The sequence below is a fragment of the Rhinolophus sinicus genome, chromosome 14 (genome assembly GCF_057876585.1).
Source record: "Rhinolophus sinicus isolate RSI-liver-muscle chromosome 14, RSI-T2T, whole genome shotgun sequence".
NCBI lineage: Eukaryota > Metazoa > Chordata > Mammalia > Chiroptera > Rhinolophidae > Rhinolophus > Rhinolophus sinicus.
In genome coordinates, this window is record NC_142514.1 from 136,364,057 (window position 1) to 136,384,961 (window position 20,905).

The following is a 20,905-nucleotide window of genomic DNA, read 5'->3' on the forward strand; positions in this document are numbered from 1 at the left end:
TGGATATGCTAGCCACGATAGATTTAATGTCCTCTTCTTGAAACAGAGCCCAGAGCATCAAACTGATGAAAGTTCTCTACTTTTGCCATATTCTAGAAAATCTTGCCATTAATTTCAACTTTCTATCTTGGAACTGAGCCCATTGCACCCAGTAGAATCACTCCGTTCCTCTAAAACAGCATTGGAGCATGGAAACTCCATGCAACTAATTCAATCTCTTTCTACAGACAAGCAGGGGGCATTAGCTGCAGGGCCTTGGCAGGCTGAGCTCTCAACCCTGCATAATTGTCTGGTCAACATCTCAGAGTCTCTGTTTACTTTCCTGAAGAGCAAAGCCATCTGAAACAGATCATACTTTAGGAAAGTTTTGAGAAACAGTCCTTCTTTCTGACACAGCGGTCCACATTAGTCTGAGGGCAAGTTTTTTCTTCATAGCTCGTTCCCCCTGCTTCTAGCACCACCACCAGCAGCAGCAGCAACACCATCCCATTTAGTAACACTTACTGAGTCTCCGTTATATGCTGGGCACTGTATATATGTGACCTTAATCCTCATACTAATCCAGCGAGGAGACTGAGATTGAGAGGTTCCATGAGTTTCCTAAAATGACATAGCTAGTGAATGAGAGGCTATGTCATGGTAAGTATTTTGCATGCATTGGCTACGTGTCCCTCTCAGAATGCAATGAGCTGCGCTGCGTCATCCCTGTTGAATGGAGGATGAACCTGAGCTCAGTGAAGCAGGGCTGTACCATGAAAGAGCTGACCCAGGAACCCAGGCCTTCTGATTCTTCCTTCCCTCCTCCCCCCACTTCCTCTTCTCCTTTCTCTTCCTTCCCCTTCCTCCTCCTGGTCCTTTTCATATTCTATTTCTCCTTCTCCTTTCTTCTCTTTCTTCTAGTTCCTGCTCCTCCTCTCCCCTTTCCCCCTCCTCTCTCTCTGCTTCCTCCTCTGCCTCTTGAACACCCAGAGTATGTGGGGCTATGGCCATGCTCCCTCCAGGGGTGATTCCGTGACCATCACTTGCTGTGATCTGTCTCTCCAGGCTTTGCAAGAGGAAATCGCTATCTCTGGCTGCAAGATGAGGCTGAGCTACCTGAGCAGCCGTACACCTGGCTACAAATCTGTCCTAAGGATCAGCCTCACCCATCCTACCATCCCCTTCAACCTCATGAAGGTCCACCTAATGGTGGCTGTCGAGGGCCGTCTCTTCAGGAAGTGGTTTGCTGCAGCCCCGGACTTGTCCTACTACTTCACCTGGGACAAGACAGATGTCTACAACCAGAAGGTGTTTGGGCTCTCAGAAGCCTTCGGTGAGGCTCCCAGCCACAGGCCTCAGGGAGACAATAGCACTTGAGGATACAGGGTTCTTTTCCCACCTTGCTTGTTTCTTTCTCCCTTCCTCTTCTCAGAAGCACCTAAGGCTTAGGTGGCCTTTGAGACCTTCCAGTGACCATCCATGATCTAAAAGGACCTGAACATGGAAAACTTGACCATTAAAAACAGGAGTTACAAAACCAAAACTGCTCTTGAAAAAACACTATGGTGGTATGTGATGGGCTGAAAAGAGGCTTTGTACCACCAAGATAGAGCCATGTAGATATTGCCCGAGCCCCCACAGCCATCGGGTCTCAATTTACCCGTGAAAAATATGAGTGTCTGGGTTTCTCCAGTTTTGTTGAGGTACATGAGCTAAGATTCTCCCTTCATCCAGAAAGGTGTTTTGGCCTCTTTACCTCATTTCCTATCAGAGAGATTGTCTCTTTGTAGTTGCTATTGCTATGTTTTATTAAGATGACGCAGAAAGTAACTATAGCCTCCTCTGGAGTCCTAGCCTCACTCAGACCTTGGGCTTCTGGGGCTGTCTGTGCTCATTTCAGCTTCTGGAGCAGGATCCCAGGATTGGTTCAGAGCTGGACTGTTAGCAGCTCTAACCCTTGAAGGGCTAATCCTTCAAGCACTTAGGGTATCAGCCCAGGAAATCCCTTCTCATCTTGAACGCTGCTCCAGTTTCATTCCCTTCCTGATTCTGCAAAGGCAGAATGAGCAAGCAGAGAAGAAGCAGTGCTGTAAAATGCAAGGGAGGCTAGATGGGAGGAAGGAAAGAAATAAGAGACTATCTATTGAGCACCTGCTCTGGACAATGTGTCCCTCGGGACATTGGTGTCTCAGTTAATCCTCACAACCACCCTATGAGTCAGAAATTGTCCCCAAATTCCTCATGAGGAAGCGGCAGCCTAGGGTGGTGAAGTGACCTCCCAAGGATCCACAAGGAAGGAACAGAGCTGGATGTATCCCAGATCTTTCCTGTAGTTTGGCATCCCCCCCTACCCCAAAAGGACACATTGGGAGCAAAGATGCCACCTCTCACTATTTGCAATCTCTTCTATGTGCCACACTGCCTCTATGGTCTCTTCAAAAACAATGACGCCTTACAACCTCTTCAGATGAAATGAGCACACTTAGTGTCCCCCAGCCAGTTAAAAAGGGAAGTGTCTGCACAGTGAGACTTCCTGGGCTGAGGTTCACTTTCCTGAAATGACAGGTGACTAGTAGGAGGGCTTATGACTGCTTAAGGAACTCAGAGTCACAGGGAAGAGGTCACAGGGACATCTTCCAGACATCTTCCCTTCCTGCATAGATGATCAGCAATTTTTTATGGCACCTAAAAGAAATGTTCAGGGGCTGCCCACTTGTTCATTCCCGCCTTGAGCGTATGTGCACTGAAAAATAGTGTCTGCACAGAAAGATATGTGGAAGAAATGGCATTCTCATCCCTGCCAGTTCTTTTCCATAGGCAGTCACAGGGCTTTGTATAAACCCAGCCTCGGGTAGCCTGCCATCGTTAGCCTGCATCCCTCTGAGCTCAGGAGCCCTGGATTTATGACACAAAAGTGAAACCAAGGGATTTTCAAGCAACTTCCTCACAGCAAAGCTCCTCAAAGCAACTTCCAGCTTTCCGAGTGCCCCAATTAAGTTCCTTTTCCCTGTATTCATTAGAAATGATTTTGGAATTTATTTTCTCTTTATTAAAACACTACCATGCTCATTAATAAAAATGGCATAAATGGAGAAAAAATAGAAACAAAAGTCATACATGTTCTTATAAAGAAATACAACCACTTGTTAACATTCAAAATTTTTTTCATGTATAGTTTCTAAAGCATGTATAATACTGTATATAACTAGTCTTTTCAACTTGGCATTATTCCTATGTCACCCTTGGTCTTTACAACCATAATTTCCAGCGGCTGCATGATATTCGTCGAGGGGATACACTTCGGTTTGGTCAGCCTCTAGCCCCTTTTGAACTTTTAGATTACTTCCAGTTTTCCACTATTAAAAATAATGCTGCAGTGACGACTTTTGTGCCTACAGTATTTTCCATACTAAAGATTATTTCCCGGGAATTGATTCACCTGGGTCCCTTAAAAAAGTATTTAATACATTTGTTTAGCTTTTCCTAATAATGTACTGTCGCTCTTCAAAAAAAGGGATGTGAAGGCCGGGCATCCCTGTGTTAGTATTACACGAAGATCTTGTTCTACTTGGAAATACGACCTGTTTATCTCTTTACAGAAGATAAGCGGGGGCCTAGAATGCAGATCTAAAGCCAAAGAAGAGTCTTTTCTGACCTATCTATTGTGTGCCTTTTGTTGCCGCCAGTTTCCGTGGGTTATGAGTATGAGTCCTGCCCGGATCTGATCCTGTGGGAAAAAAGAACAGCAGTGCTGCAGGGCTATGAAATCGACGCCTCCAAGCTGGGAGGATGGAGCCTGGACAAACATCATGCCCTCAACATCCAAAGTGGTGAGTAGATTAATGGAATTCCCAGAGCCAGGTCACAGGTATGTCCCTTGTGTCATATCCTTTGTGCCTGGCCAGGCACAAAACACGCATTTCAGATTCCACAGGCTCATATGTGATCAATCGGTCAGGATTCGTCAACAGGTGTTCCTTGGATACCTGCCCTGTGCTTGTCACTGCTAGGCCCTGGGTGTGCAGAATGGAAAGGCCTCAAGAATTGACTCTGCTCAGAGACCAACACTTCCCAGGGCATATCCATGCTGTGCCATCCAGAGGGAAGCATGGGCCACCAGGGCATAGAACAGGACCACCTCTCTCAGCTTCTTGGTTCAGCCAGGTGTCTCTGGAGAAAACTTCTGACCTGTATCTCAAAGGGTCCATAGGATTAGCCCTGTATCTCCAGGAGGGAGAACATTCCAGACAGAGGCCATAGTATGTGCCAAAGCACTGAAGACTGAAAGAACAGTAATTGGAGAGAAGGTTCACTGTGGTTTGAGCGAAGGATGAAATGAAGGGAATAGCAAAAGCCAGAGCTGGGGGCTTGAGCAGCTGGAGCACAGGGTAAGAAGATTAGGAATTTGAACTTCCTCCAGAGGCAAATGTGAAGCCTCTGAAAGGTTTGAAGCGTGCAGGTGACACAATCGGATCTATATTTTAGATTTCTCACCATATTCTGGAATGAGACCACTAAATATGACGATGACGTCAGATATCTCCTGCCCGATCTATAGATGCAGGAAGTGCCTGTCAACCCCCCCGCATGTTTGGGAGGGAAATTGACACACTAATTGTACAATTTATGATAGAATAAAGATTTGTAACTAGCTAAGGCCCAGTATTTAAAATAAGAATAAAAAGAGGCACTTTCCAGATATCAGCTATCCTGGAAAAACTGAAACCGTGTGGTGCTGGCACAGGAACAGATAAATAGATTCCATGGGACAGAACAAGGAGCCCAGACACTGACGTGTGAGTAGTAAGGAGGACTAGGTTTGGCCATGAGCATCAGAAAAGCCAAAATAAACAGAATTTCAAGCTAGTTAAAGGTTTGTTTCTCACTCACCGAGAAATCTGAAGCTGTATGACCCAGGGCTGGCTTAGGACTCTGCAGTGTCACAGGTCTAGGTGTGTCCCCTCTCATGGCTGTCCTCAAACCTCCATCCCCAAGGTCGTGGTCCAAGGTGACTGCTTTAACTCCAACCTCCACATCCACTTTCTAGCCATCAAGAAGGCGTTAAAGGACTAAGAGCAAGCCCCTTCCATTATAAGGACACCTCCCAGCAGCTGCTCAGGGCACTTCCTCTTCCACACCGTTGGCCAGAACTTAGTCACCTGCCGGATGTAGCTGCACATGGGGCTGGAGATTGTAGTCGGTTCCCAATAGTCACGTGCCCAGCTCAACATCAGGGGTTCTGTAACTACAGAATAAGGACATGGGATCGGCTGGAAACCCGTGGATAACGACACATTTCTGTACGTTGGAACTTGGTATCCAATAGCAGTAGCGTCCCATATCAGCGGAAGATGGGTAGGTGGTTTAGAAATTGGCACTTCGAAAATTGGCTTACTATGCATGTGGATAAAAAACACAATTAAGTTCATACTGTATATCAAATAAAGTTTGATTCAACATTTAAATTTGAAAGATAATACTTTAAAATTAATAGAAGAAAATACAGGAGACTATGACATCAGAGAATGATTCCCTAAAACCTGAAAAAGCACAAACACTAGCGTAGAAAAAAGATTGCTTAGACTCCATAAAAATGAAAGATATCTGTTCAATAAAGGACAAAGCCAACAGATGACAGCCTGGGAAAAGATTCTCATGAGCATAAAAACCAAAACGCACTCAGGCATCAGTTGGAAGGGGTGAAGAGTCCAGTGTGGGGGCTGTGGCAATAATACAGGAGATAAAGGATGATTTGGGCCTAAAAAGAAACAGAATAGTACAGGATGAAGCTTACAAGTCATTGAGGTCGATCCCCTCCGTGTCCTCAGAGGTCCAAGGGCAGTTAAAGCAGTGAAGAGACCTATGCAAGATCTGGCACCAGCCCATTAGTAGCAAAACCAAGGAAAAACTGAGGTCTCCTGACTCCTGGTGAGAGGAGACTGTGAGTTTCCCTCGTGGTTTCCATAAACTTTATTGGGACCTACTCTGTGTCAGGTTCTGTCTTAGGCACTGCGATACAGAAAGAGAAAAGACACAGTCGCCGCCCTTGAAATGGTATCGATCTAAAGAAAGAAAAACAGGCAAGTGCAATAAAGAATTCACGTGTAACAGAGACCAGGACTAGGTACCTGAGATGTGTACAATCTATTTAAGAGGCAGTAGAGCTGACTGATTAGGAAGAGCCAGACTCAGGAGGGCGACGGCTATCATTCACGAGGCCTCACGTAAGCCACCTAGCTTGTTCCCCCTGTTATCTTGTGAGGATTCAATCAGTGCAGCGTATGGCCTGCTCAGGACCCTCTGGGCTTCATTCTGGGGGTGAGACAGGCTTCGGAGATGAGTCTGGAAATGGTAGGCAGAGGTCTTGCCTCCCGTGGAAGACCAAGGACTGTGTGGTCAGCCGCAGAAGAGCCTCTTCCTGTTCCATAGGTGATTCTGTTCTGTCCTTGTCTCAGGCATCCTGCACAAAGGGAATGGAGAGAACCAGTTCGTGTCTCAGCAGCCCCCTGTCATCGGGAGCGTCATGGGCAATGGGCGCCGGAGAAGCATCTCCTGCCCCAGCTGCAACGGCCTTGCTGATGGCAACAAGCTCCTGGCCCCCGTGGCCCTGACGTGCGGCTCCGACGGGAGCCTCTATGTGGGAGATTTCAACTACATCCGCAGGATCTTCCCCTCTGGGAACGTCACCAACATCCTGGAGTTGAGGTATGTAAGGTGATGCCTTCCTCACAGTTCCTAATAACGTCCCTTTGCCATTAGGGTTACCTGGCATTACCCTCTGGGCCCAGAGAAGGCGGCAGGACAGAGCCTCACCTGTCAGACTCTGGGACTTTTTTCACTTCCCAGCTTGGAGGCTAAACTGTGAGCTGAGGACTCTGGGGAAGCAGGTGCTGCTTTTCCCAGGGCCCCGCAATGAAGGCAAACCACTGTCTTGGGAGATAACGGTGACATCCAGATGATGTAGAAGGCTGCTAGCAGCCAAGAATTAGACCCCTTGCAAGCCCCTGAATCTCCTTTCTGCTTCCAAGCACCAAACTGATTGGAATTAGTCACATGAGTCTTTTTATAAGGATAAGGGGCGGCACAATGGCCCAACCCCCGGGCCAGTGTTTCCAAGTTTGGCCCTGTTAGTGACCGCTCATCAGAGTGAGGAGCAGTTCTCAGCTGCCCGATACTGAGATAAGGCCCATAGGCTAAAATCAGGCCGTGCCTCTCTGCTCCCAAGGTGCTCCAGAGCCAACCGAGGCAGCCTCTTCTTTCCCCAATCCTGACTGTGAGTGATGGAGCACAGCCACACTTACAGCTCGGGGAAGGGCCTGATGTGTTGGATTTCCTCTATGCCTCCCTAAACCAGATCGTTTTAGAACCACAACACTGTCACAGGGTGAGTTCTTGGGTTACAGAGAAGCTGTGGTTAGAGACAGTGCAGCCCCGCTCTCCCTTTCAGGAGAAATTACACCACGTTCTTCACGACTGCTTTCCCCTGGGCTGGGGTCCATGTGAGAAGGACAGGCCCTTGAGCTGGAAAGCCCTTCTTCAAAGTGGCCAGGGGAAATGGAAACTCTTTTGTGAGGCCCCTACTGTTTACCCAGTATAAGAGTTCAACGAGATAATTATTACAATTGCCCTTGACAAACAAGAGAAAAGAGAGTCGGGTCATTTAAAGAACCTGCCCAAAGTCAAGCTTCTAGGATGGTGGACCCAAAACCAGAAAGCCATCATGCAGTATGGCCTCCCCAAAGAATTGTCACCTGGCCCAATGAGGGTGACTTTGGCTTAATACTTTAACTTATTCCCTGGAGGGAAGCGCCAGCTGAGAATCTCCCTCTGCGGTGCACAAGTGCAGGGACGGGAAGGCTTGCTGGCCGCCCAACGGCCATCACAGCCCTCGAGAAGAGAGGGTTAGTATTTGCCCTCACGCACAGGGACAAGCGAAGGAGGTCTTTGGCCATGAAAACAATTAGCAGTTCACATTCTGTGGACTCACAGGAAATCCGATAGGCTAAACGAGAACCAGAGACTGATGGGTTATTCTGGGCTTTCTTCTCTCTTTTATGAGTTTGACTGACATAGACATCTGTCAAGGAAGAAGGAACCCTTGAGTATATTTGTTTCCGTCAACTGCTCATATTGTCTTTCCATCTCCTACACTGCGATGGAAAAACCATGGATCGGGGGGTCAGCCCACCTTAGCAGAGAAGCAGTACAACTTTGGGCAAGACAGTTACCCTCTCTGGGCCTCCATTTTCACATCTTTTAAATAAGAGATCTCATTTTCCATGTCTCCCTCCCACCATTTTGGGGAGATCATAGAAGACAGTGGGTAGGGAATGGAGAAGTTAATGAAATTTGGGAAGAAAAATAAATTTACCAGTATATGATCATCTTGCTATATTTTCTTCCAGTCTTTTTCCCAGGGCTGTTTCTCTGTTACCTCGCACCTCTAATCATAGTATATCTCCAATTCTGGATTCTATTAGAAGAGGATCATGGTGGGCTACGCAAGTTTTGATAACTCTATGCAGGGCAACGTGCACACAGAAACATACAGAGAGCATGTATTCTCTGGGAATGTGTCTCTGTCTGGGAGTCGCGGGGGGGTGGTGAGGAGGAGGGAGTCGACTGTTCTAACCTCTGTCTTTAGCCCTGGTGAAAGCAGCAGCGTGGGTCAGCCTCATCCTCTTCCCCGAAGTCAGCAGTAGTGGTGCAGGTGAAACCCTGCCTCTTCTGTGATACGTAGCTGCTTGTAAGTGAGCTCACTGACAAGCAATATCCAATATAAAATATATCAGTGTCATAGCTGCTAAGTCTTTATTTATTAGAGCGCTGTACAGTACCATTGCTGTCAAGTTTTCAGGCTGCTAATAATGCTTCTAACCCTGCTGCTAACACCTCATTCTTTCTTCTATTCCCTGCTCTCCTGTCTTCTGTCAGAAATAAAGATTTCAGACATAGGTAAGCCAACCAGTGGAGAATTTCCTGTCTCTCCTCTGCCTTGTTGCATGTTGTATGGTAAGACGCATGTGTCAATTTAAGATGGCTCAATGGCAAATGAATCCTGTGTGGTTGGAACTGATTGGGAGTAATCGGTTACAATGAGAGGAAGTCGTTAATAATGGCGGGTGCGGGTGACGAGAACCTGAACTCCTTTCATTTCTAGCAAAGCACAGCAGTTACTTTGGGAGTCTGTGGGAATGACAGGCTGAAGTAGTGGGGGGGGAAATTAACGTTGGCACAGTAATTTGAACACTGCGATCTGCTTATCCTTAGGATAAATGAGGACATCATCCTACCTGTGTTGAGTGACTTTGATGGTCATAGTAGGAAGTCCTGAGAGTATCTTGATCAGGCCAAGAACCTAGAAGAAGACAGGTTTTCGATTTGCACTTCTTTGGGCATTCCCGGTGCCTCAGCTTTGGTGGCTGGGATGCCAGGTGACCCCTCCAGATCGTTTGCCAGCAAAGAAAATGTGGGAGAGGATTTCCAGACGCTACAGACCACCCAAAGAGAGCAATCCCCAAATAGGAACTCTGTCACATAATAGATTTGTCATGGAGGCTCGCCATGGCACTGCCGCAGGCAGAAGTGGGCCTCGTCAGTCACACGAGGAGAGATGTCTGCCTGTCATCGTCACCTGTCATGGTGGCACTCATCTGACTCCTGGGTAATAGTCACCTCAGAGTCCCCCAGCATCACACACATTTGGGTGACTTGAAAGTCACCATGGGCAGATGGCGCTATGGCTTGTACTGTTACAGAAGTGCTCTCTGTGACACACATATGACTCAGATCAAAGCGGCAGATAGGGTGGAGGGTAGTTGGCATAAAATAAAGTCTTAGGATGGTAGAAAGAGGCAGACAGACCCCAAATCCAATAATGATAATATCCATCTCTATATAATTAGATACAGTATTCATGTAAAATCATACGCTCTTGGATATATTACTTTAAGAGCATAATAATAGTTAACATGTACAGAGCATTTAGTGCATAGCTGAGAGGGATTAAGTGATTTACATGGATGATGACAGCTCATCCCCAAACTACCCTGTGAAGGAGGTACTCATGATACATCTAATTTACAGATGAGAAAACTGAAGCTCCCAACTGTGTGACCGCAAAAAAATGGCTTCATCTCTCCAAGCTTTAGTTTCTAACTTGAGGTTAATAAAATCTGCCTTGGAGGTTGTTAGAAGATTTACAGAGGATGTTTGCAAAGTATCTAGCATTGTGCCAGGCACAGAAAGAAGCTCCAGAAATGGTGGTGGTGGTGGTGGTGGTGGTGATGGTGGTGGTAGTAGTAATACTACTACTACTAATAATAATAAATTATCATAATAATAATTATATGATGATGATGTCTCCATCTTTCCCAAAAAAGAATCCAATCGCCTTACAACCAAAGACACATGCATTAAAGTAAACTAAATAGAATTTGGGAACAAAAATGGTGGAAATACATATATGTGATCATACATCAACTCAGACTCTGAACTTCCTGGCAGTCAGACTAAACAGGGAAGCATAGTTATTTTCATGGTTTGCATTATCAGAAATGGGAAAATATGTCTACTTCTCATAGGAGGAATATTTTTTCCTAATACTAAAATCTAAGAGAGATTTTCAGGAGCTTTATATGGGTGATACTGAACTATGCATTGATATGTGCCCTCAAGTTCAGTTTTATAGAAAACACAGAAGTACATTTCCTAAGAAGATCATGGGTGAAAACCTAGCATTTAACATTGAAACCTTCCATCAGTGGGAGTAACCGTCTGAGACACCGTCAGGGGGACCTAGCTGGGAAGGGTCCGGAGGCCAGGGTGCTTGTCCAGCTTTGCTCTGCGTTCATCATGTGACCCTAGGCTGGTCAACTAGCGTTTCTGGTTTTTAATATCATCATTTGTAAATTGAGAGAGTTGTGGTTTTGGTGCCTTTTCTTTCTGATGTTTAGTGATCTTTTGACGTATCCGTAGTATGATTTCAAAACCTGTTTCCTGCCCTCTCTCAAGTCATTGTTTTCTCAGGTGCTAAAAACTATTAATATTTCTAAAATGAACCGAGGCAGGAAGGAAAAAAGGAATTTTTTTCTGCATTTAGGTTTTCTAAATTCAATCCGGAGTGAGAAGGCCTGGTTTCCAGCTCTGGTTTTAACACGCACCTGGATATTGGCAAATCCCTTCTTCTGTCTGTAAATGTCATAAATGGATAAAGAAATTCTGAAAATTTGTCTTCATTAGCACTTACTGTCTCAGCTATTCCCAGGAATAGCCTTTGGCTCAGGCTGGTGCCCTTAGCCTGCGTGTGTGCTCCCCAGGGCCATCTCATCTCTGCCTTTGGCCTTTTCACCCTCAGTGCCAGGCCACCATGCTGGGCATGCTCAGTCCGGGGACCCCTAGTCCTTTCAGCATCTTCCTCTGCAGACCCCTCAGGAAACAAAGATCCTCATCTCTTCCCAGGTCTCTTCCCTAGGGTCGTGGAGGAATGTTTGAAGCCTATTGTTCAGAAGTACATTTCAACTCAAGTCTCCATCAATCCCAGCTATACATACCGTGTTTCCCCGAAAATAAGACCTAGGTGGACTATCAGCTCTAATGCGTCTTTTGGAGCAAAATATAGTAAGTTATTTAGGGCAAAATTATAGTAAAATAAGACCGGGCCTTATATTAATTTTTGCTCCAAAAGATGCATTAGAGCTGATGGTCCGTCTAGGTCTTATTTTCGGGGAAACATGGTATTATGTTAACTCTAACAGAGCCCTGAACTGCCCCCAGGAAATAGGTTGGACGGGACAATATTAACTCTGCCATGCTTGGCTTTTCCGCTATGTAGTAACATAAATATTCAGCTACCACTAATTGGGCATTTTTATTTTTTAATGAAACAGGTTATGCTCAGAGATTAACGTTCTTTGTACAATTTTGTCCTCAAAATACCCACTTGAAGTCAATGTGATTATCCCCATTTCTCAGATGAAAAACTGAGGCTCTGAGCAATGAAGTGATTTGCCCAAAGTCGCCTTCCAAGTGGGTGGTAGAACTGGTATTTGAAACCCTGTCGGTGTGGCTCTAGTACTCAAGTTCTCCCCACTGGTTCCAAGAACCTGTGAATCAGGTTCTGCCAGGGCTGCCTCTAGACATGGTCAAAGGATGCTCTTTTGCACAAGGCAGACCTTACTCTGAGACAAAGGGAGAATTCTCACTCAGAAGCAGGGAATAGATCGCCTTTCATCGCAAAGACTCCTGGGCTCACAGCTCCTACTAGGAAATTCCCTACACCATCGAGAAAGGGGGCAGAGTGAGGCTTGACTTAGCTCATTAGCTTCAGGAACGATATACCCTTATAGTCCCTAAGATTTTACATAGCCAAGGTTATGTTTAAGGAAGGGGAAGAGAATGAATGTGGGTCCTGTGGCAGAATCTGGGAACAGAACTGTGATCTTAGTCTGTGGGCAGCCCTGCTCAGGATCAGAGTAGAATCAGCCTCATCCTGGGGTCCCAGCCCTAGGCCATCTTCCATCTCATGCATTTAGGGTTGACAGAGTATTGTAAGGCCTTGCTACTCAAAGCGCAGGCAAGCATCCTCTGAGAACTTGTTAGAAATGCAGACTCAGGCAGCAGCACCCCAGAACTGCTGAACTGAAATCTGCATTTTAACAAAATTTCCAGGTGATTTATAAGCATATTAAAGTTTGAAAAGCACTGACCTAAAGATATGGTTTCCAAATCTGGCTGAGCCTCAGAGTCACCTGGAGAGATCTTAAAGGTACAGATGCCCAGACCCTTAAGATATTATGGGTAAGGGTGTTTTTTTGTGTGTGTGTTTTTTTTTTAACTTTCCAGGTGAATCTGATGTGGAGCCATGTTTGAGAAACATCACACTAAGACTCTTAGCAGTGGGTATTTCCTGTGTACACTCCCAGGGAGGCAGATGGTCATTCACTCACTGATTCCTAAATTCAGCAGACCTTTCTGGAGCACTTCCTCTGCACCAGCCCAGGTCTAAGTGACAGGGACACGAAGCCCGTCCCTGCCCTTGAGGATTTCAAGATGTCACGGAGGAGACAGACCACTAAACAAAAAAGTGTCTTAAGGTGCTAGAGGTACTAAAAGTACAGTCTGCTTAAGATCCAGTGAGAACACAGCAAGGAAGTGGCCAATTGAACCAGTGGGGTAAGGGGGGCCCAGGAATCCAGGAATGGCACTGTAGATGGGGTAATGCTTGAGGTGAATTTCAGGAGGTGAGCAGGTACTTTCCGATGAATAAGGGGAGTGGAGCTTTCTAGACCCTGAGAAGCAGTGTGGAGAAGTAGGAAGAACACAGACTTTGGAGTCCAGCAGATTGGAGCTGGAAATCCATCCTATCACTTAGCAGTTTCTGGCCCTGGTCAAGTCACTTAAGGACCTGCCTTATATGGTGGTTTTGAGGAAGGTGAGGTTATGCATGTAAAACACTAGCACAGCATCCGGAATGGAATAGGCACCCAGAGGTGGCAGCAGATGCTTTTTTAACAGTGACAGTCGTGTCTGCAGCTGTTCTCCAAGGGCTGGTGGCACTGCTCCCAGCAGAGGGCCAGGTGCTGTTCCCAGTGCAGGTGGCATGAGAAAGAAGTGAGTTGAAGACAGTCCAAGAGCTCTGCCAACTGGAAAGGGCTGTTGCGATGTATAATTTCATTTGATCCTAATGACAAGCCTGTGAGCAAAGCAGAGCAGGGACTTAATCATTTGACAGCTAAGGGACCAACAGTTTGAACGATTTTGGTGACTTGCCCAAATTAGAACCCACAACTTCTAAGCTGCCAGACTTCAAATTTATCCTTGGGCACAAAAGATGGGGCCACAGCATTTACAGACTCAGGAACCATCCTGGCAATACCACCCTTTTCTGGAATTCACTGATCTGAGAAGCTCCACATGAGTGGCACTTCTCTGGGGCAGTGCAGGAAGACATGAGCCAGAAACTCAGGGGGCTAATCTAAGTGGACAGGGCCCCTCATCATATTCCCTCAGGGACCCCTTTCTCTGCCAAGGTGGATAGCACCAGTTTATCTTGAGTGATACACAAAGAAGTGACATAATCACCCCCACCTCATAGCGGTCATCAGGAAAGCAGAAAGATCAAGGCTGCTCTAGCGTTGCAGAGAAGGATCTGAGGTCACTGCATTTCATCTAGCCAGAATCAGTGTCACCTGGAAAGATTAAATCTGTGCCACATTATAGGGTAAGTCACAGGGGACGTTTCAAGATAAACAGGACAGCTCCGCTGTTACCACCACCCCCAAAAGAGAAGTAAAAGAAAAGCTCAGTAATTTGATTGAAAATGCCACTTAAATGAACAAAAACAAAATGGAGATGCCATCCTCTGAAAGCAAGCAGCTGCTTTGAGCTAGAAGGCACCAAACTGAACACTGGAAATTACAAAATTGAACAAAATCCTGTCTCTTCCCTTCAAGTACTGACTGTAGGATGTGGGAGGCAGGCACCTGAATATAAAGCTACAGCATCATGTTAAGTGTCCTGTAATCCAGATGTGAACGGATACGAATCTCAGTGCACAGAGAAGTAAGGTTGGGGAAGGTTTGGCCAGAAAAGGTACCATTTGAACTGACCACTGAAGAGTGAGTTCAGCAGGCTGCATAGGAGAGGGGGACGGACATCCCACAGAGCGGGAACAGCAGGTACAAAGATGCACAAAGGCCCGCTGAGGGACACATAGTGTTGCTGGAGTGCAGGGCTGCTGTGAGCAAGTGGCTGGAAGGAGGCTGGGAAGATGTAGCAACAGCAGAGCACAAAGGGCCCTGTGTGCTGCTAGGCTGGGGAGCCTGAACTTAGCCTGTAAGAAATGGGCAGTCCTGGTCTTTGGGGTAGGTCAGGGAAGAATGGCTTAGGGAGCATCCAAGCTGCAGGCAGAGAGACCTCCCCTCTGTTTGAGGCAGGGCAGTTGAAGAAAATCATGTCATCTTCATCAAATTTGGGGAGAGGAAACCAAGGAAAGCCTTGGGTCTGGAGACCCTGTTGGTAGCAGCCAGTTCCCAAGACACTGTTCCAAGCGATGGATGGTTGTGATGACGGACAGTCAGGGCTAGATAAATACCTTCAGAGATCTTGACGCTGAAAAGATTAAAGTGCCCCAGTCTTCATATGCAATTCAAACAAAAACACCAATCTGTAAAAATGTGTTTTGTAAAAGGACCCAAAACTTACATGCCTGATAAAATGCAAAATAGCTTCTTTCTAGACTTTTCTGATCCTATGACTTGCGTCCTGAAGGGATATACAGTACCCCTACTTGGCTGGTGCTCTAGGCGTGGCTCATTCTGCCCCCTGAATCCCCTGGTACAGTGTGTCCCACCGTGCAGTGAAAATAGCCAGGCCATCCAGCCTGAACAGAGAGATTCCTGTTTGTCAGGAGACGCTCCCAAGACTTGGAAGGGGCTCAGTACTGAGATGCAGTCTGAGGGCCCGTGGATAATCAGGCCTTGCACAGGAGCAGAAAACAGCTCCCCAGGAGTTGTGAGTCCTATTCCAATGGCCGTGAGTTGGAAGAAATGGTAAATCAGTACCATGATAGCAAAAGTCCTACTGTGTATCCCCTCCAAGTGCGAAAACATACATGATGACTAGTAAGTAAAATAGTTAAGATTACTGTGTTTCCCTGAAAATCAGACCCGGCTGGACAATTAGCTGTAATGCGTCTTTTGGAGCAAAAATTAATATAAGACCCCAGTCTTATTTTACTATAAGACCGGGTATGATACAATACAATACAACACAACACAACACAACACAACACAACACAACACAACACTACACTACATCCGGTCTTATTTTACTATAAGATTGGGTATAATATAATATGATATAATAATGTAATACTGGGTCTTATATTAATTTTTGCTCCAAAAGATGCATTAGAGCTGATTATCTGGCCAGGTCTTATTTTCGGGGAAACACGGTATTAAGTACCTATGAGGTGCCATACATGACGTTAAATATTTGTCATCTGTGATTTTACGTGATATCCCAATACACCGACCAGGTAGCTGTTAACATCCCCCTTCTGCAGATGAAGAGAACTTGAAGCTCAGGAGGCCAGGTAATCTGCTCGAGTTTCAGAACCTGGAAATGACAGAGCTAGACTTAGAACCCAGACTGATGTGATTCCAAAGCCTGTGCAGTTTTCCTACCCTGTGCGTAGCGGCAGTGTCCTGTCTCGGTAATGCCGCTGTGCAATCATGGTCTGACTTCACTTTCCTCTGTTAGCATAGCCTTGTCTTTATGACTGTTTTCCAAAAGCAGAACCATCATCAGCACTCCTCCGGGGTTTGGTTTATTTTTCCTGGGACGTTGATGCAAAACACAAATTAACCTGCAATGCGTTTGTATCTGACGGCAAGCGGGAGATGACTGGCTCCTGAGAAGTATAACATGTGTGTCAAGTGAAGACCGTGTTGGTGCTCCCTGGGAGTCAGACGTGGCCAGGGTCCTATCAGTCAGTCCCAAGAAGGCCTGTGGCTGCTGTCAAAAGTCTGGGGGAGAAGAGCTTGTGTGTCAGACTCTTAGAGCGTTTTTTAAAGTCAAGCCCTTTCATGTTTCTGGCGTGGATTTGCAGGCCACCTAGGGTAAGCCCCACTGGTAATCCTTTTAGGAAAACGTGTTAAGCACCTGATATGGGCGTGGCCCTGGGCGGGGCGTCACCATCACTGGCATTAATAGTTGGGCGGGAGGCAGAGTTAGACCAACCCCTGGGATCAGAAATATTGGTGAATTATCACCCAAAATGAAGACATCATTCCCATAAGACATTTTTGCTTGGATTTAAGTGGTGCATCTCTGGCTACCTGATAGGAAAAAAGAAAATGCTCACCAACTGGCATGTCCTTGTTTTTCAGCCACAGTCCAGCACATAAATACTACCTGGCTGCAGACCCTATGAGTGGGGCCATCTTCCTCTCGGACACCAACAGCCGGCGGGTCTTTAAGATCAAATCCACCGTGGTGGTGAAAGACCTTGTCAAGAACTCTGAGGTGGTCGCGGGGACAGGTGACCAGTGCCTCCCCTTCGATGACACTCGCTGTGGGGACGGTGGGAAAGCCACAGAAGCCACACTTACCAACCCCAGGGGTAAGGCCTTTCATTTGAAACACTTTCAGTAACATTTATTGGGGTGTTTTTCATTTCCAAAAGAAATACATTATCATTGCAAAAATTTTTGGAAATTACCAAGAGCTCTACAAAGGGGAATTAAAATTGTCATCATCCCACCTGCCGGAAATATTCCCAGTGAACATTTCCTGTCTTTCCTACTCGTCTTTTTTTCTGTTTGTGTGCATGTAAGGCTCACCAAAAACAAACAAAATGAGATCACCTTACACAAACTCTGTTAGTAACCTACTTTTTTCTTAACCGATAAATCATGGACAGGTCTCCATGTCATTAGTTTTCTCTGTACTCGTTTTTAATGGCTGTATAGTATTCTATCAAGTGGACAGCCCGTCATTTTATATATCAATCCTCTACTGTTGGGAATTTATGCTCTGTCACGTTATTGTTTTATAAAATCATTGCAGTCTGTCCTCTCTGCACATGTTCCTATGCTCTAGGGTGGGTTGGCTGTTTCAATTTTGAGTCCTGTAAAAAATTGGGCCTCTTCATACCCATAATCACAATTTTTCACTCACTTATTCATCAAGTACTTACCGAGTATGCAGTGCACTCTGGTTGCATAGATAAGTGCACTGTAGCAGAAAAATAAAATTGGAACGTGAATCACTCTGATATGGGAGAGAAGGAAAAGTACTTCCTGAGATGCAAGGAGAAAGAACTGTGCATGCAAGTCCAAAACTGAGAGAAGCCCCTGTGTCTAGAAGACTAGGAGGGCTTTTTGGAGGAGCAGCCATCATTAATGAATATCCATCATTCACCCTAAAGCCCGTTACGTATAGTGTCTAAGCCTCAGCGTCCTCATTAATGAAATAGAAGTAATACCTTCTGTGTCCACCTCCTAGCTTCATTCTGAGGATCAAAATTAATATGCTTCATGTGGCACCCTATAAAAATGACATGAGTGATTATATTATTAAATAGTGCCAGATTTCAGGGCCTGGTTTCAAATCAAAGCAGTTAGACACTAGTGAAATCAGGCAGACCTGTATTCAAATTCAGACATTGCCACTTAATAGCTGTGTGACTTGGAGTGAGTTGCTTAACCTCTCTGAGCCTTATTTCCCTCATCTATGATAAAGAGATATAGTGTACAATTGTGGTACACATTAAATATTATCAAGAATGTAAATGCTTAGTACAATGGTGCCAGGCACATGATAAACATCCCATGGAGTGATTTCTATTATGGCTGTTACATTATATTGTATTATATCATATGTCTCTACCACATATCTAGAGTGGTCAGATAGTAACTCTGTGAGGTAAATATCGTGACATCTATGGTTAATCTCCCTCCTAATTATGATTTCCTAATACTGAGAGTGTAACCTGGAGTAGCGAGAACACTGAGCTTGCATTTAGGGACCCTGCATTATGGTTTTGCTCTGCCACTCTCTGGCTTTGTGACCTCCTCCTCTGGGCCTCAGTTTTCCCACTGGTAAATGAGTAGATTAGGCTACATGATCCCTGAGATCGCTTTCAGTTGCAACATTCTCCTCTCCTAGGATTAACAACATTCTACTCTCCTAGAATTGACACTGTTTTTTCCGATAATTTTTACTCTCTCCAGGTCTTTCTCAGTTGCTCTACACACATGTGTGTTTTCCACCGTCTCCTCATGCACACGTGCGCACGTGCACACACACACACACACACACACACACACACACACACTCACGCATATATAGTGCAGTGAAACTTGCCCAAAAGCCTGTAATTACCGCAGATAGAAGTGACAGGGATGCCACAATATGCAGACCCTCTGCAGCAGGGAGGAGAAAAGATGTTCATCTATTTAGCACAACAAAAGGAGAGGAAAAAACTGAAGTAATTAATCAGGGGACAGATCATTTCTATTAGCCTGTGCAGCCAACTTTGTAAACAAGAAACCAGATTGTTCATGGAACACTCATCAGTCCTCGCAAATGGAAGAGAAAGACAGCATAGCCAGGCAGACAGGAAGACTCCTGTCTTGGTCCTTAAGGAATGTAACTAGTTTACTTACATTCTAGGCAGGGACCGAAGAAAGGCTTCCCCGCCTGGAGGCTACCTGGTCCTCTGCATGAAATCGCTCTCCAGCCCTGAACAGCATGTGGAGGGGGCAGTAGGGACTACTGGCCCAGTGGGTTTTCATCCCTCACAGGCCCTTGGGTGTCTTAAACCACCCTTCTGGCCAATCCTAGATACATGGGTCCCCAGAGCCAGGGCCTTGCCACCCACACAGTACGTGTAAGTCACTAAATTACTGTGGGCTAACTGCTACAAGTCATGTTATTTCCATTTTATTGATGAGGAAACGGAGACTTGGAAGGGAAGTGACTTGCCTAACGTTATATACCTGGGAAGCTTATGTTTCAAGTGTCTCTACCTCTGAACAGCTTTTTCTGACCCCTTCGTTCAGTTCCTTCCCCAGAGTAAACTGAAGGGAATAAAACCAGCCAGAATCTTCTTTATTTTGTCATGAACCCTCTGGCTTCTGCCAGTCCCTGGGGCACTCCCCATGACACCAACTCACTGCAGTGCCTCCCCACCAGGCAGGGTGCTCCTTGGAGGCACGTGTCATCTATGGCTCAGCGCCAGCATCCCTGAGCAGTCCTTGGTTTGGTTTGGTGGCGGTATGTCTAACTCTTGGGATTCTGGACCCAGGGCGGCAGTCAGTATCACTGGGGAGCATTTCTAATATGTGCCTTGGTCCCAGTCCCAGCCAACACTCTGAACTAGTGTTTCCAGGAGAGAGGCCAGGCAGGTAGCTGTTGAAAACAAAACTCTTCAGGTAATTCTGATACACATCACTGGTGAAGAAATCCTGATTTACTAGAGTGGTTCTCAAACTTTGCTTGGTATTATCACCACCCAAGGCACTTGTCAGAAATACAGATTAGATAGATAGATAGATAGATAGATAGATAGATAGATAGATAGATAGATAGATAGATAGATAGATAGATAGATAGATAGACTGATAGATAGATTGATTGATAGATAGATAGATAGATAGATAGATAGATAGATAGATAGATAGATAGATAGATAGATGCTCCATCTCCACTTGTGATGTGTTTGAAATAGCTACCTGGAGGGTGCATTTTTAGCAAGCTCCCAGGTGATTCTCACATCCATCCAAGACTGAGAAATACAGATTTGGAACAACCCCTTCATGTAACGGCTGAGAAAACACATGCAGAGATATCCAGTGACTTGCCCAAGGCCACACAGCTGGTCAGGGAGAAAGTCAAGGGGTGGGACAGTCTCGCGAATGGAATGGGTGATGTAAATACTAATTCTGACGCCTCTCTTCCGTGTGCCTTTTTTTAGAAATGAAATTTACCAGTAGTCCCTACACAGATCCAAAGGATTGTTTTTTTTAGGCTCTATACTTCTATAATGACCAATGAAACCAAAATAGTAACACAATAGAAAACATGAAGAGTGATTATCTTCGAAGAAAAGAAAAATTGTTACCAAAAAGGGGATTTGATTAGTATAATTACAGGTTTTCAGCAGTAGGTAAATTTAAATAATTCACAGTTTTGATATTGAAAAAGATATTCCTTACCGCTTCCTCTCATGCCTAGCGAACCCCCAGAAGTTAAGAATCCAGTTTTAGTAGATGGCAAAGGTGATGGGTAAAAATCTCCAGCAGCAGCAAGGTGGGAGAACCAGAGCCATGGAGAATCTGAAGACCTGGATTCGAGTTCTCCCTGCTTTGTGTAAGTCACTCCACACCGCTAGGCATCTATCTCCTTGTCGTTAGAAAGG

At 45.6% G+C, this 20,905-nt stretch overlaps 1 protein-coding gene across 14 annotated transcripts in view; it reads left to right on the forward strand.

Annotated features, from left to right (window-relative positions):
- Nucleotides 1–20,905, forward strand: part of TENM4 (teneurin transmembrane protein 4) — a 2,724,551-nt gene that overhangs the window by 2,658,317 nt on the left and 45,329 nt on the right. For 11 of the 14 annotated variants that reach the window (XM_074335694.2, XM_074335702.2, XM_074335700.2 and 8 more), the window contains 5 exons: nt 1,045–1,312; nt 3,666–3,809; nt 6,435–6,684; nt 8,914–8,934; nt 16,872–17,104. In XM_074335694.2, coding sequence (XP_074191795.2) covers nt 1,045–1,312; nt 3,666–3,809; nt 6,435–6,684; nt 8,914–8,934; nt 16,872–17,104 — 916 coding nt within the window. The remainder of the gene's footprint in view (nt 1–1,044; nt 1,313–3,665; nt 3,810–6,434; nt 6,685–8,913; nt 8,935–16,871; nt 17,105–20,905) is intronic. The other 3 variants (XM_074335696.2, XM_074335704.2, XM_074335698.2) reach the window with 1 other exon arrangement.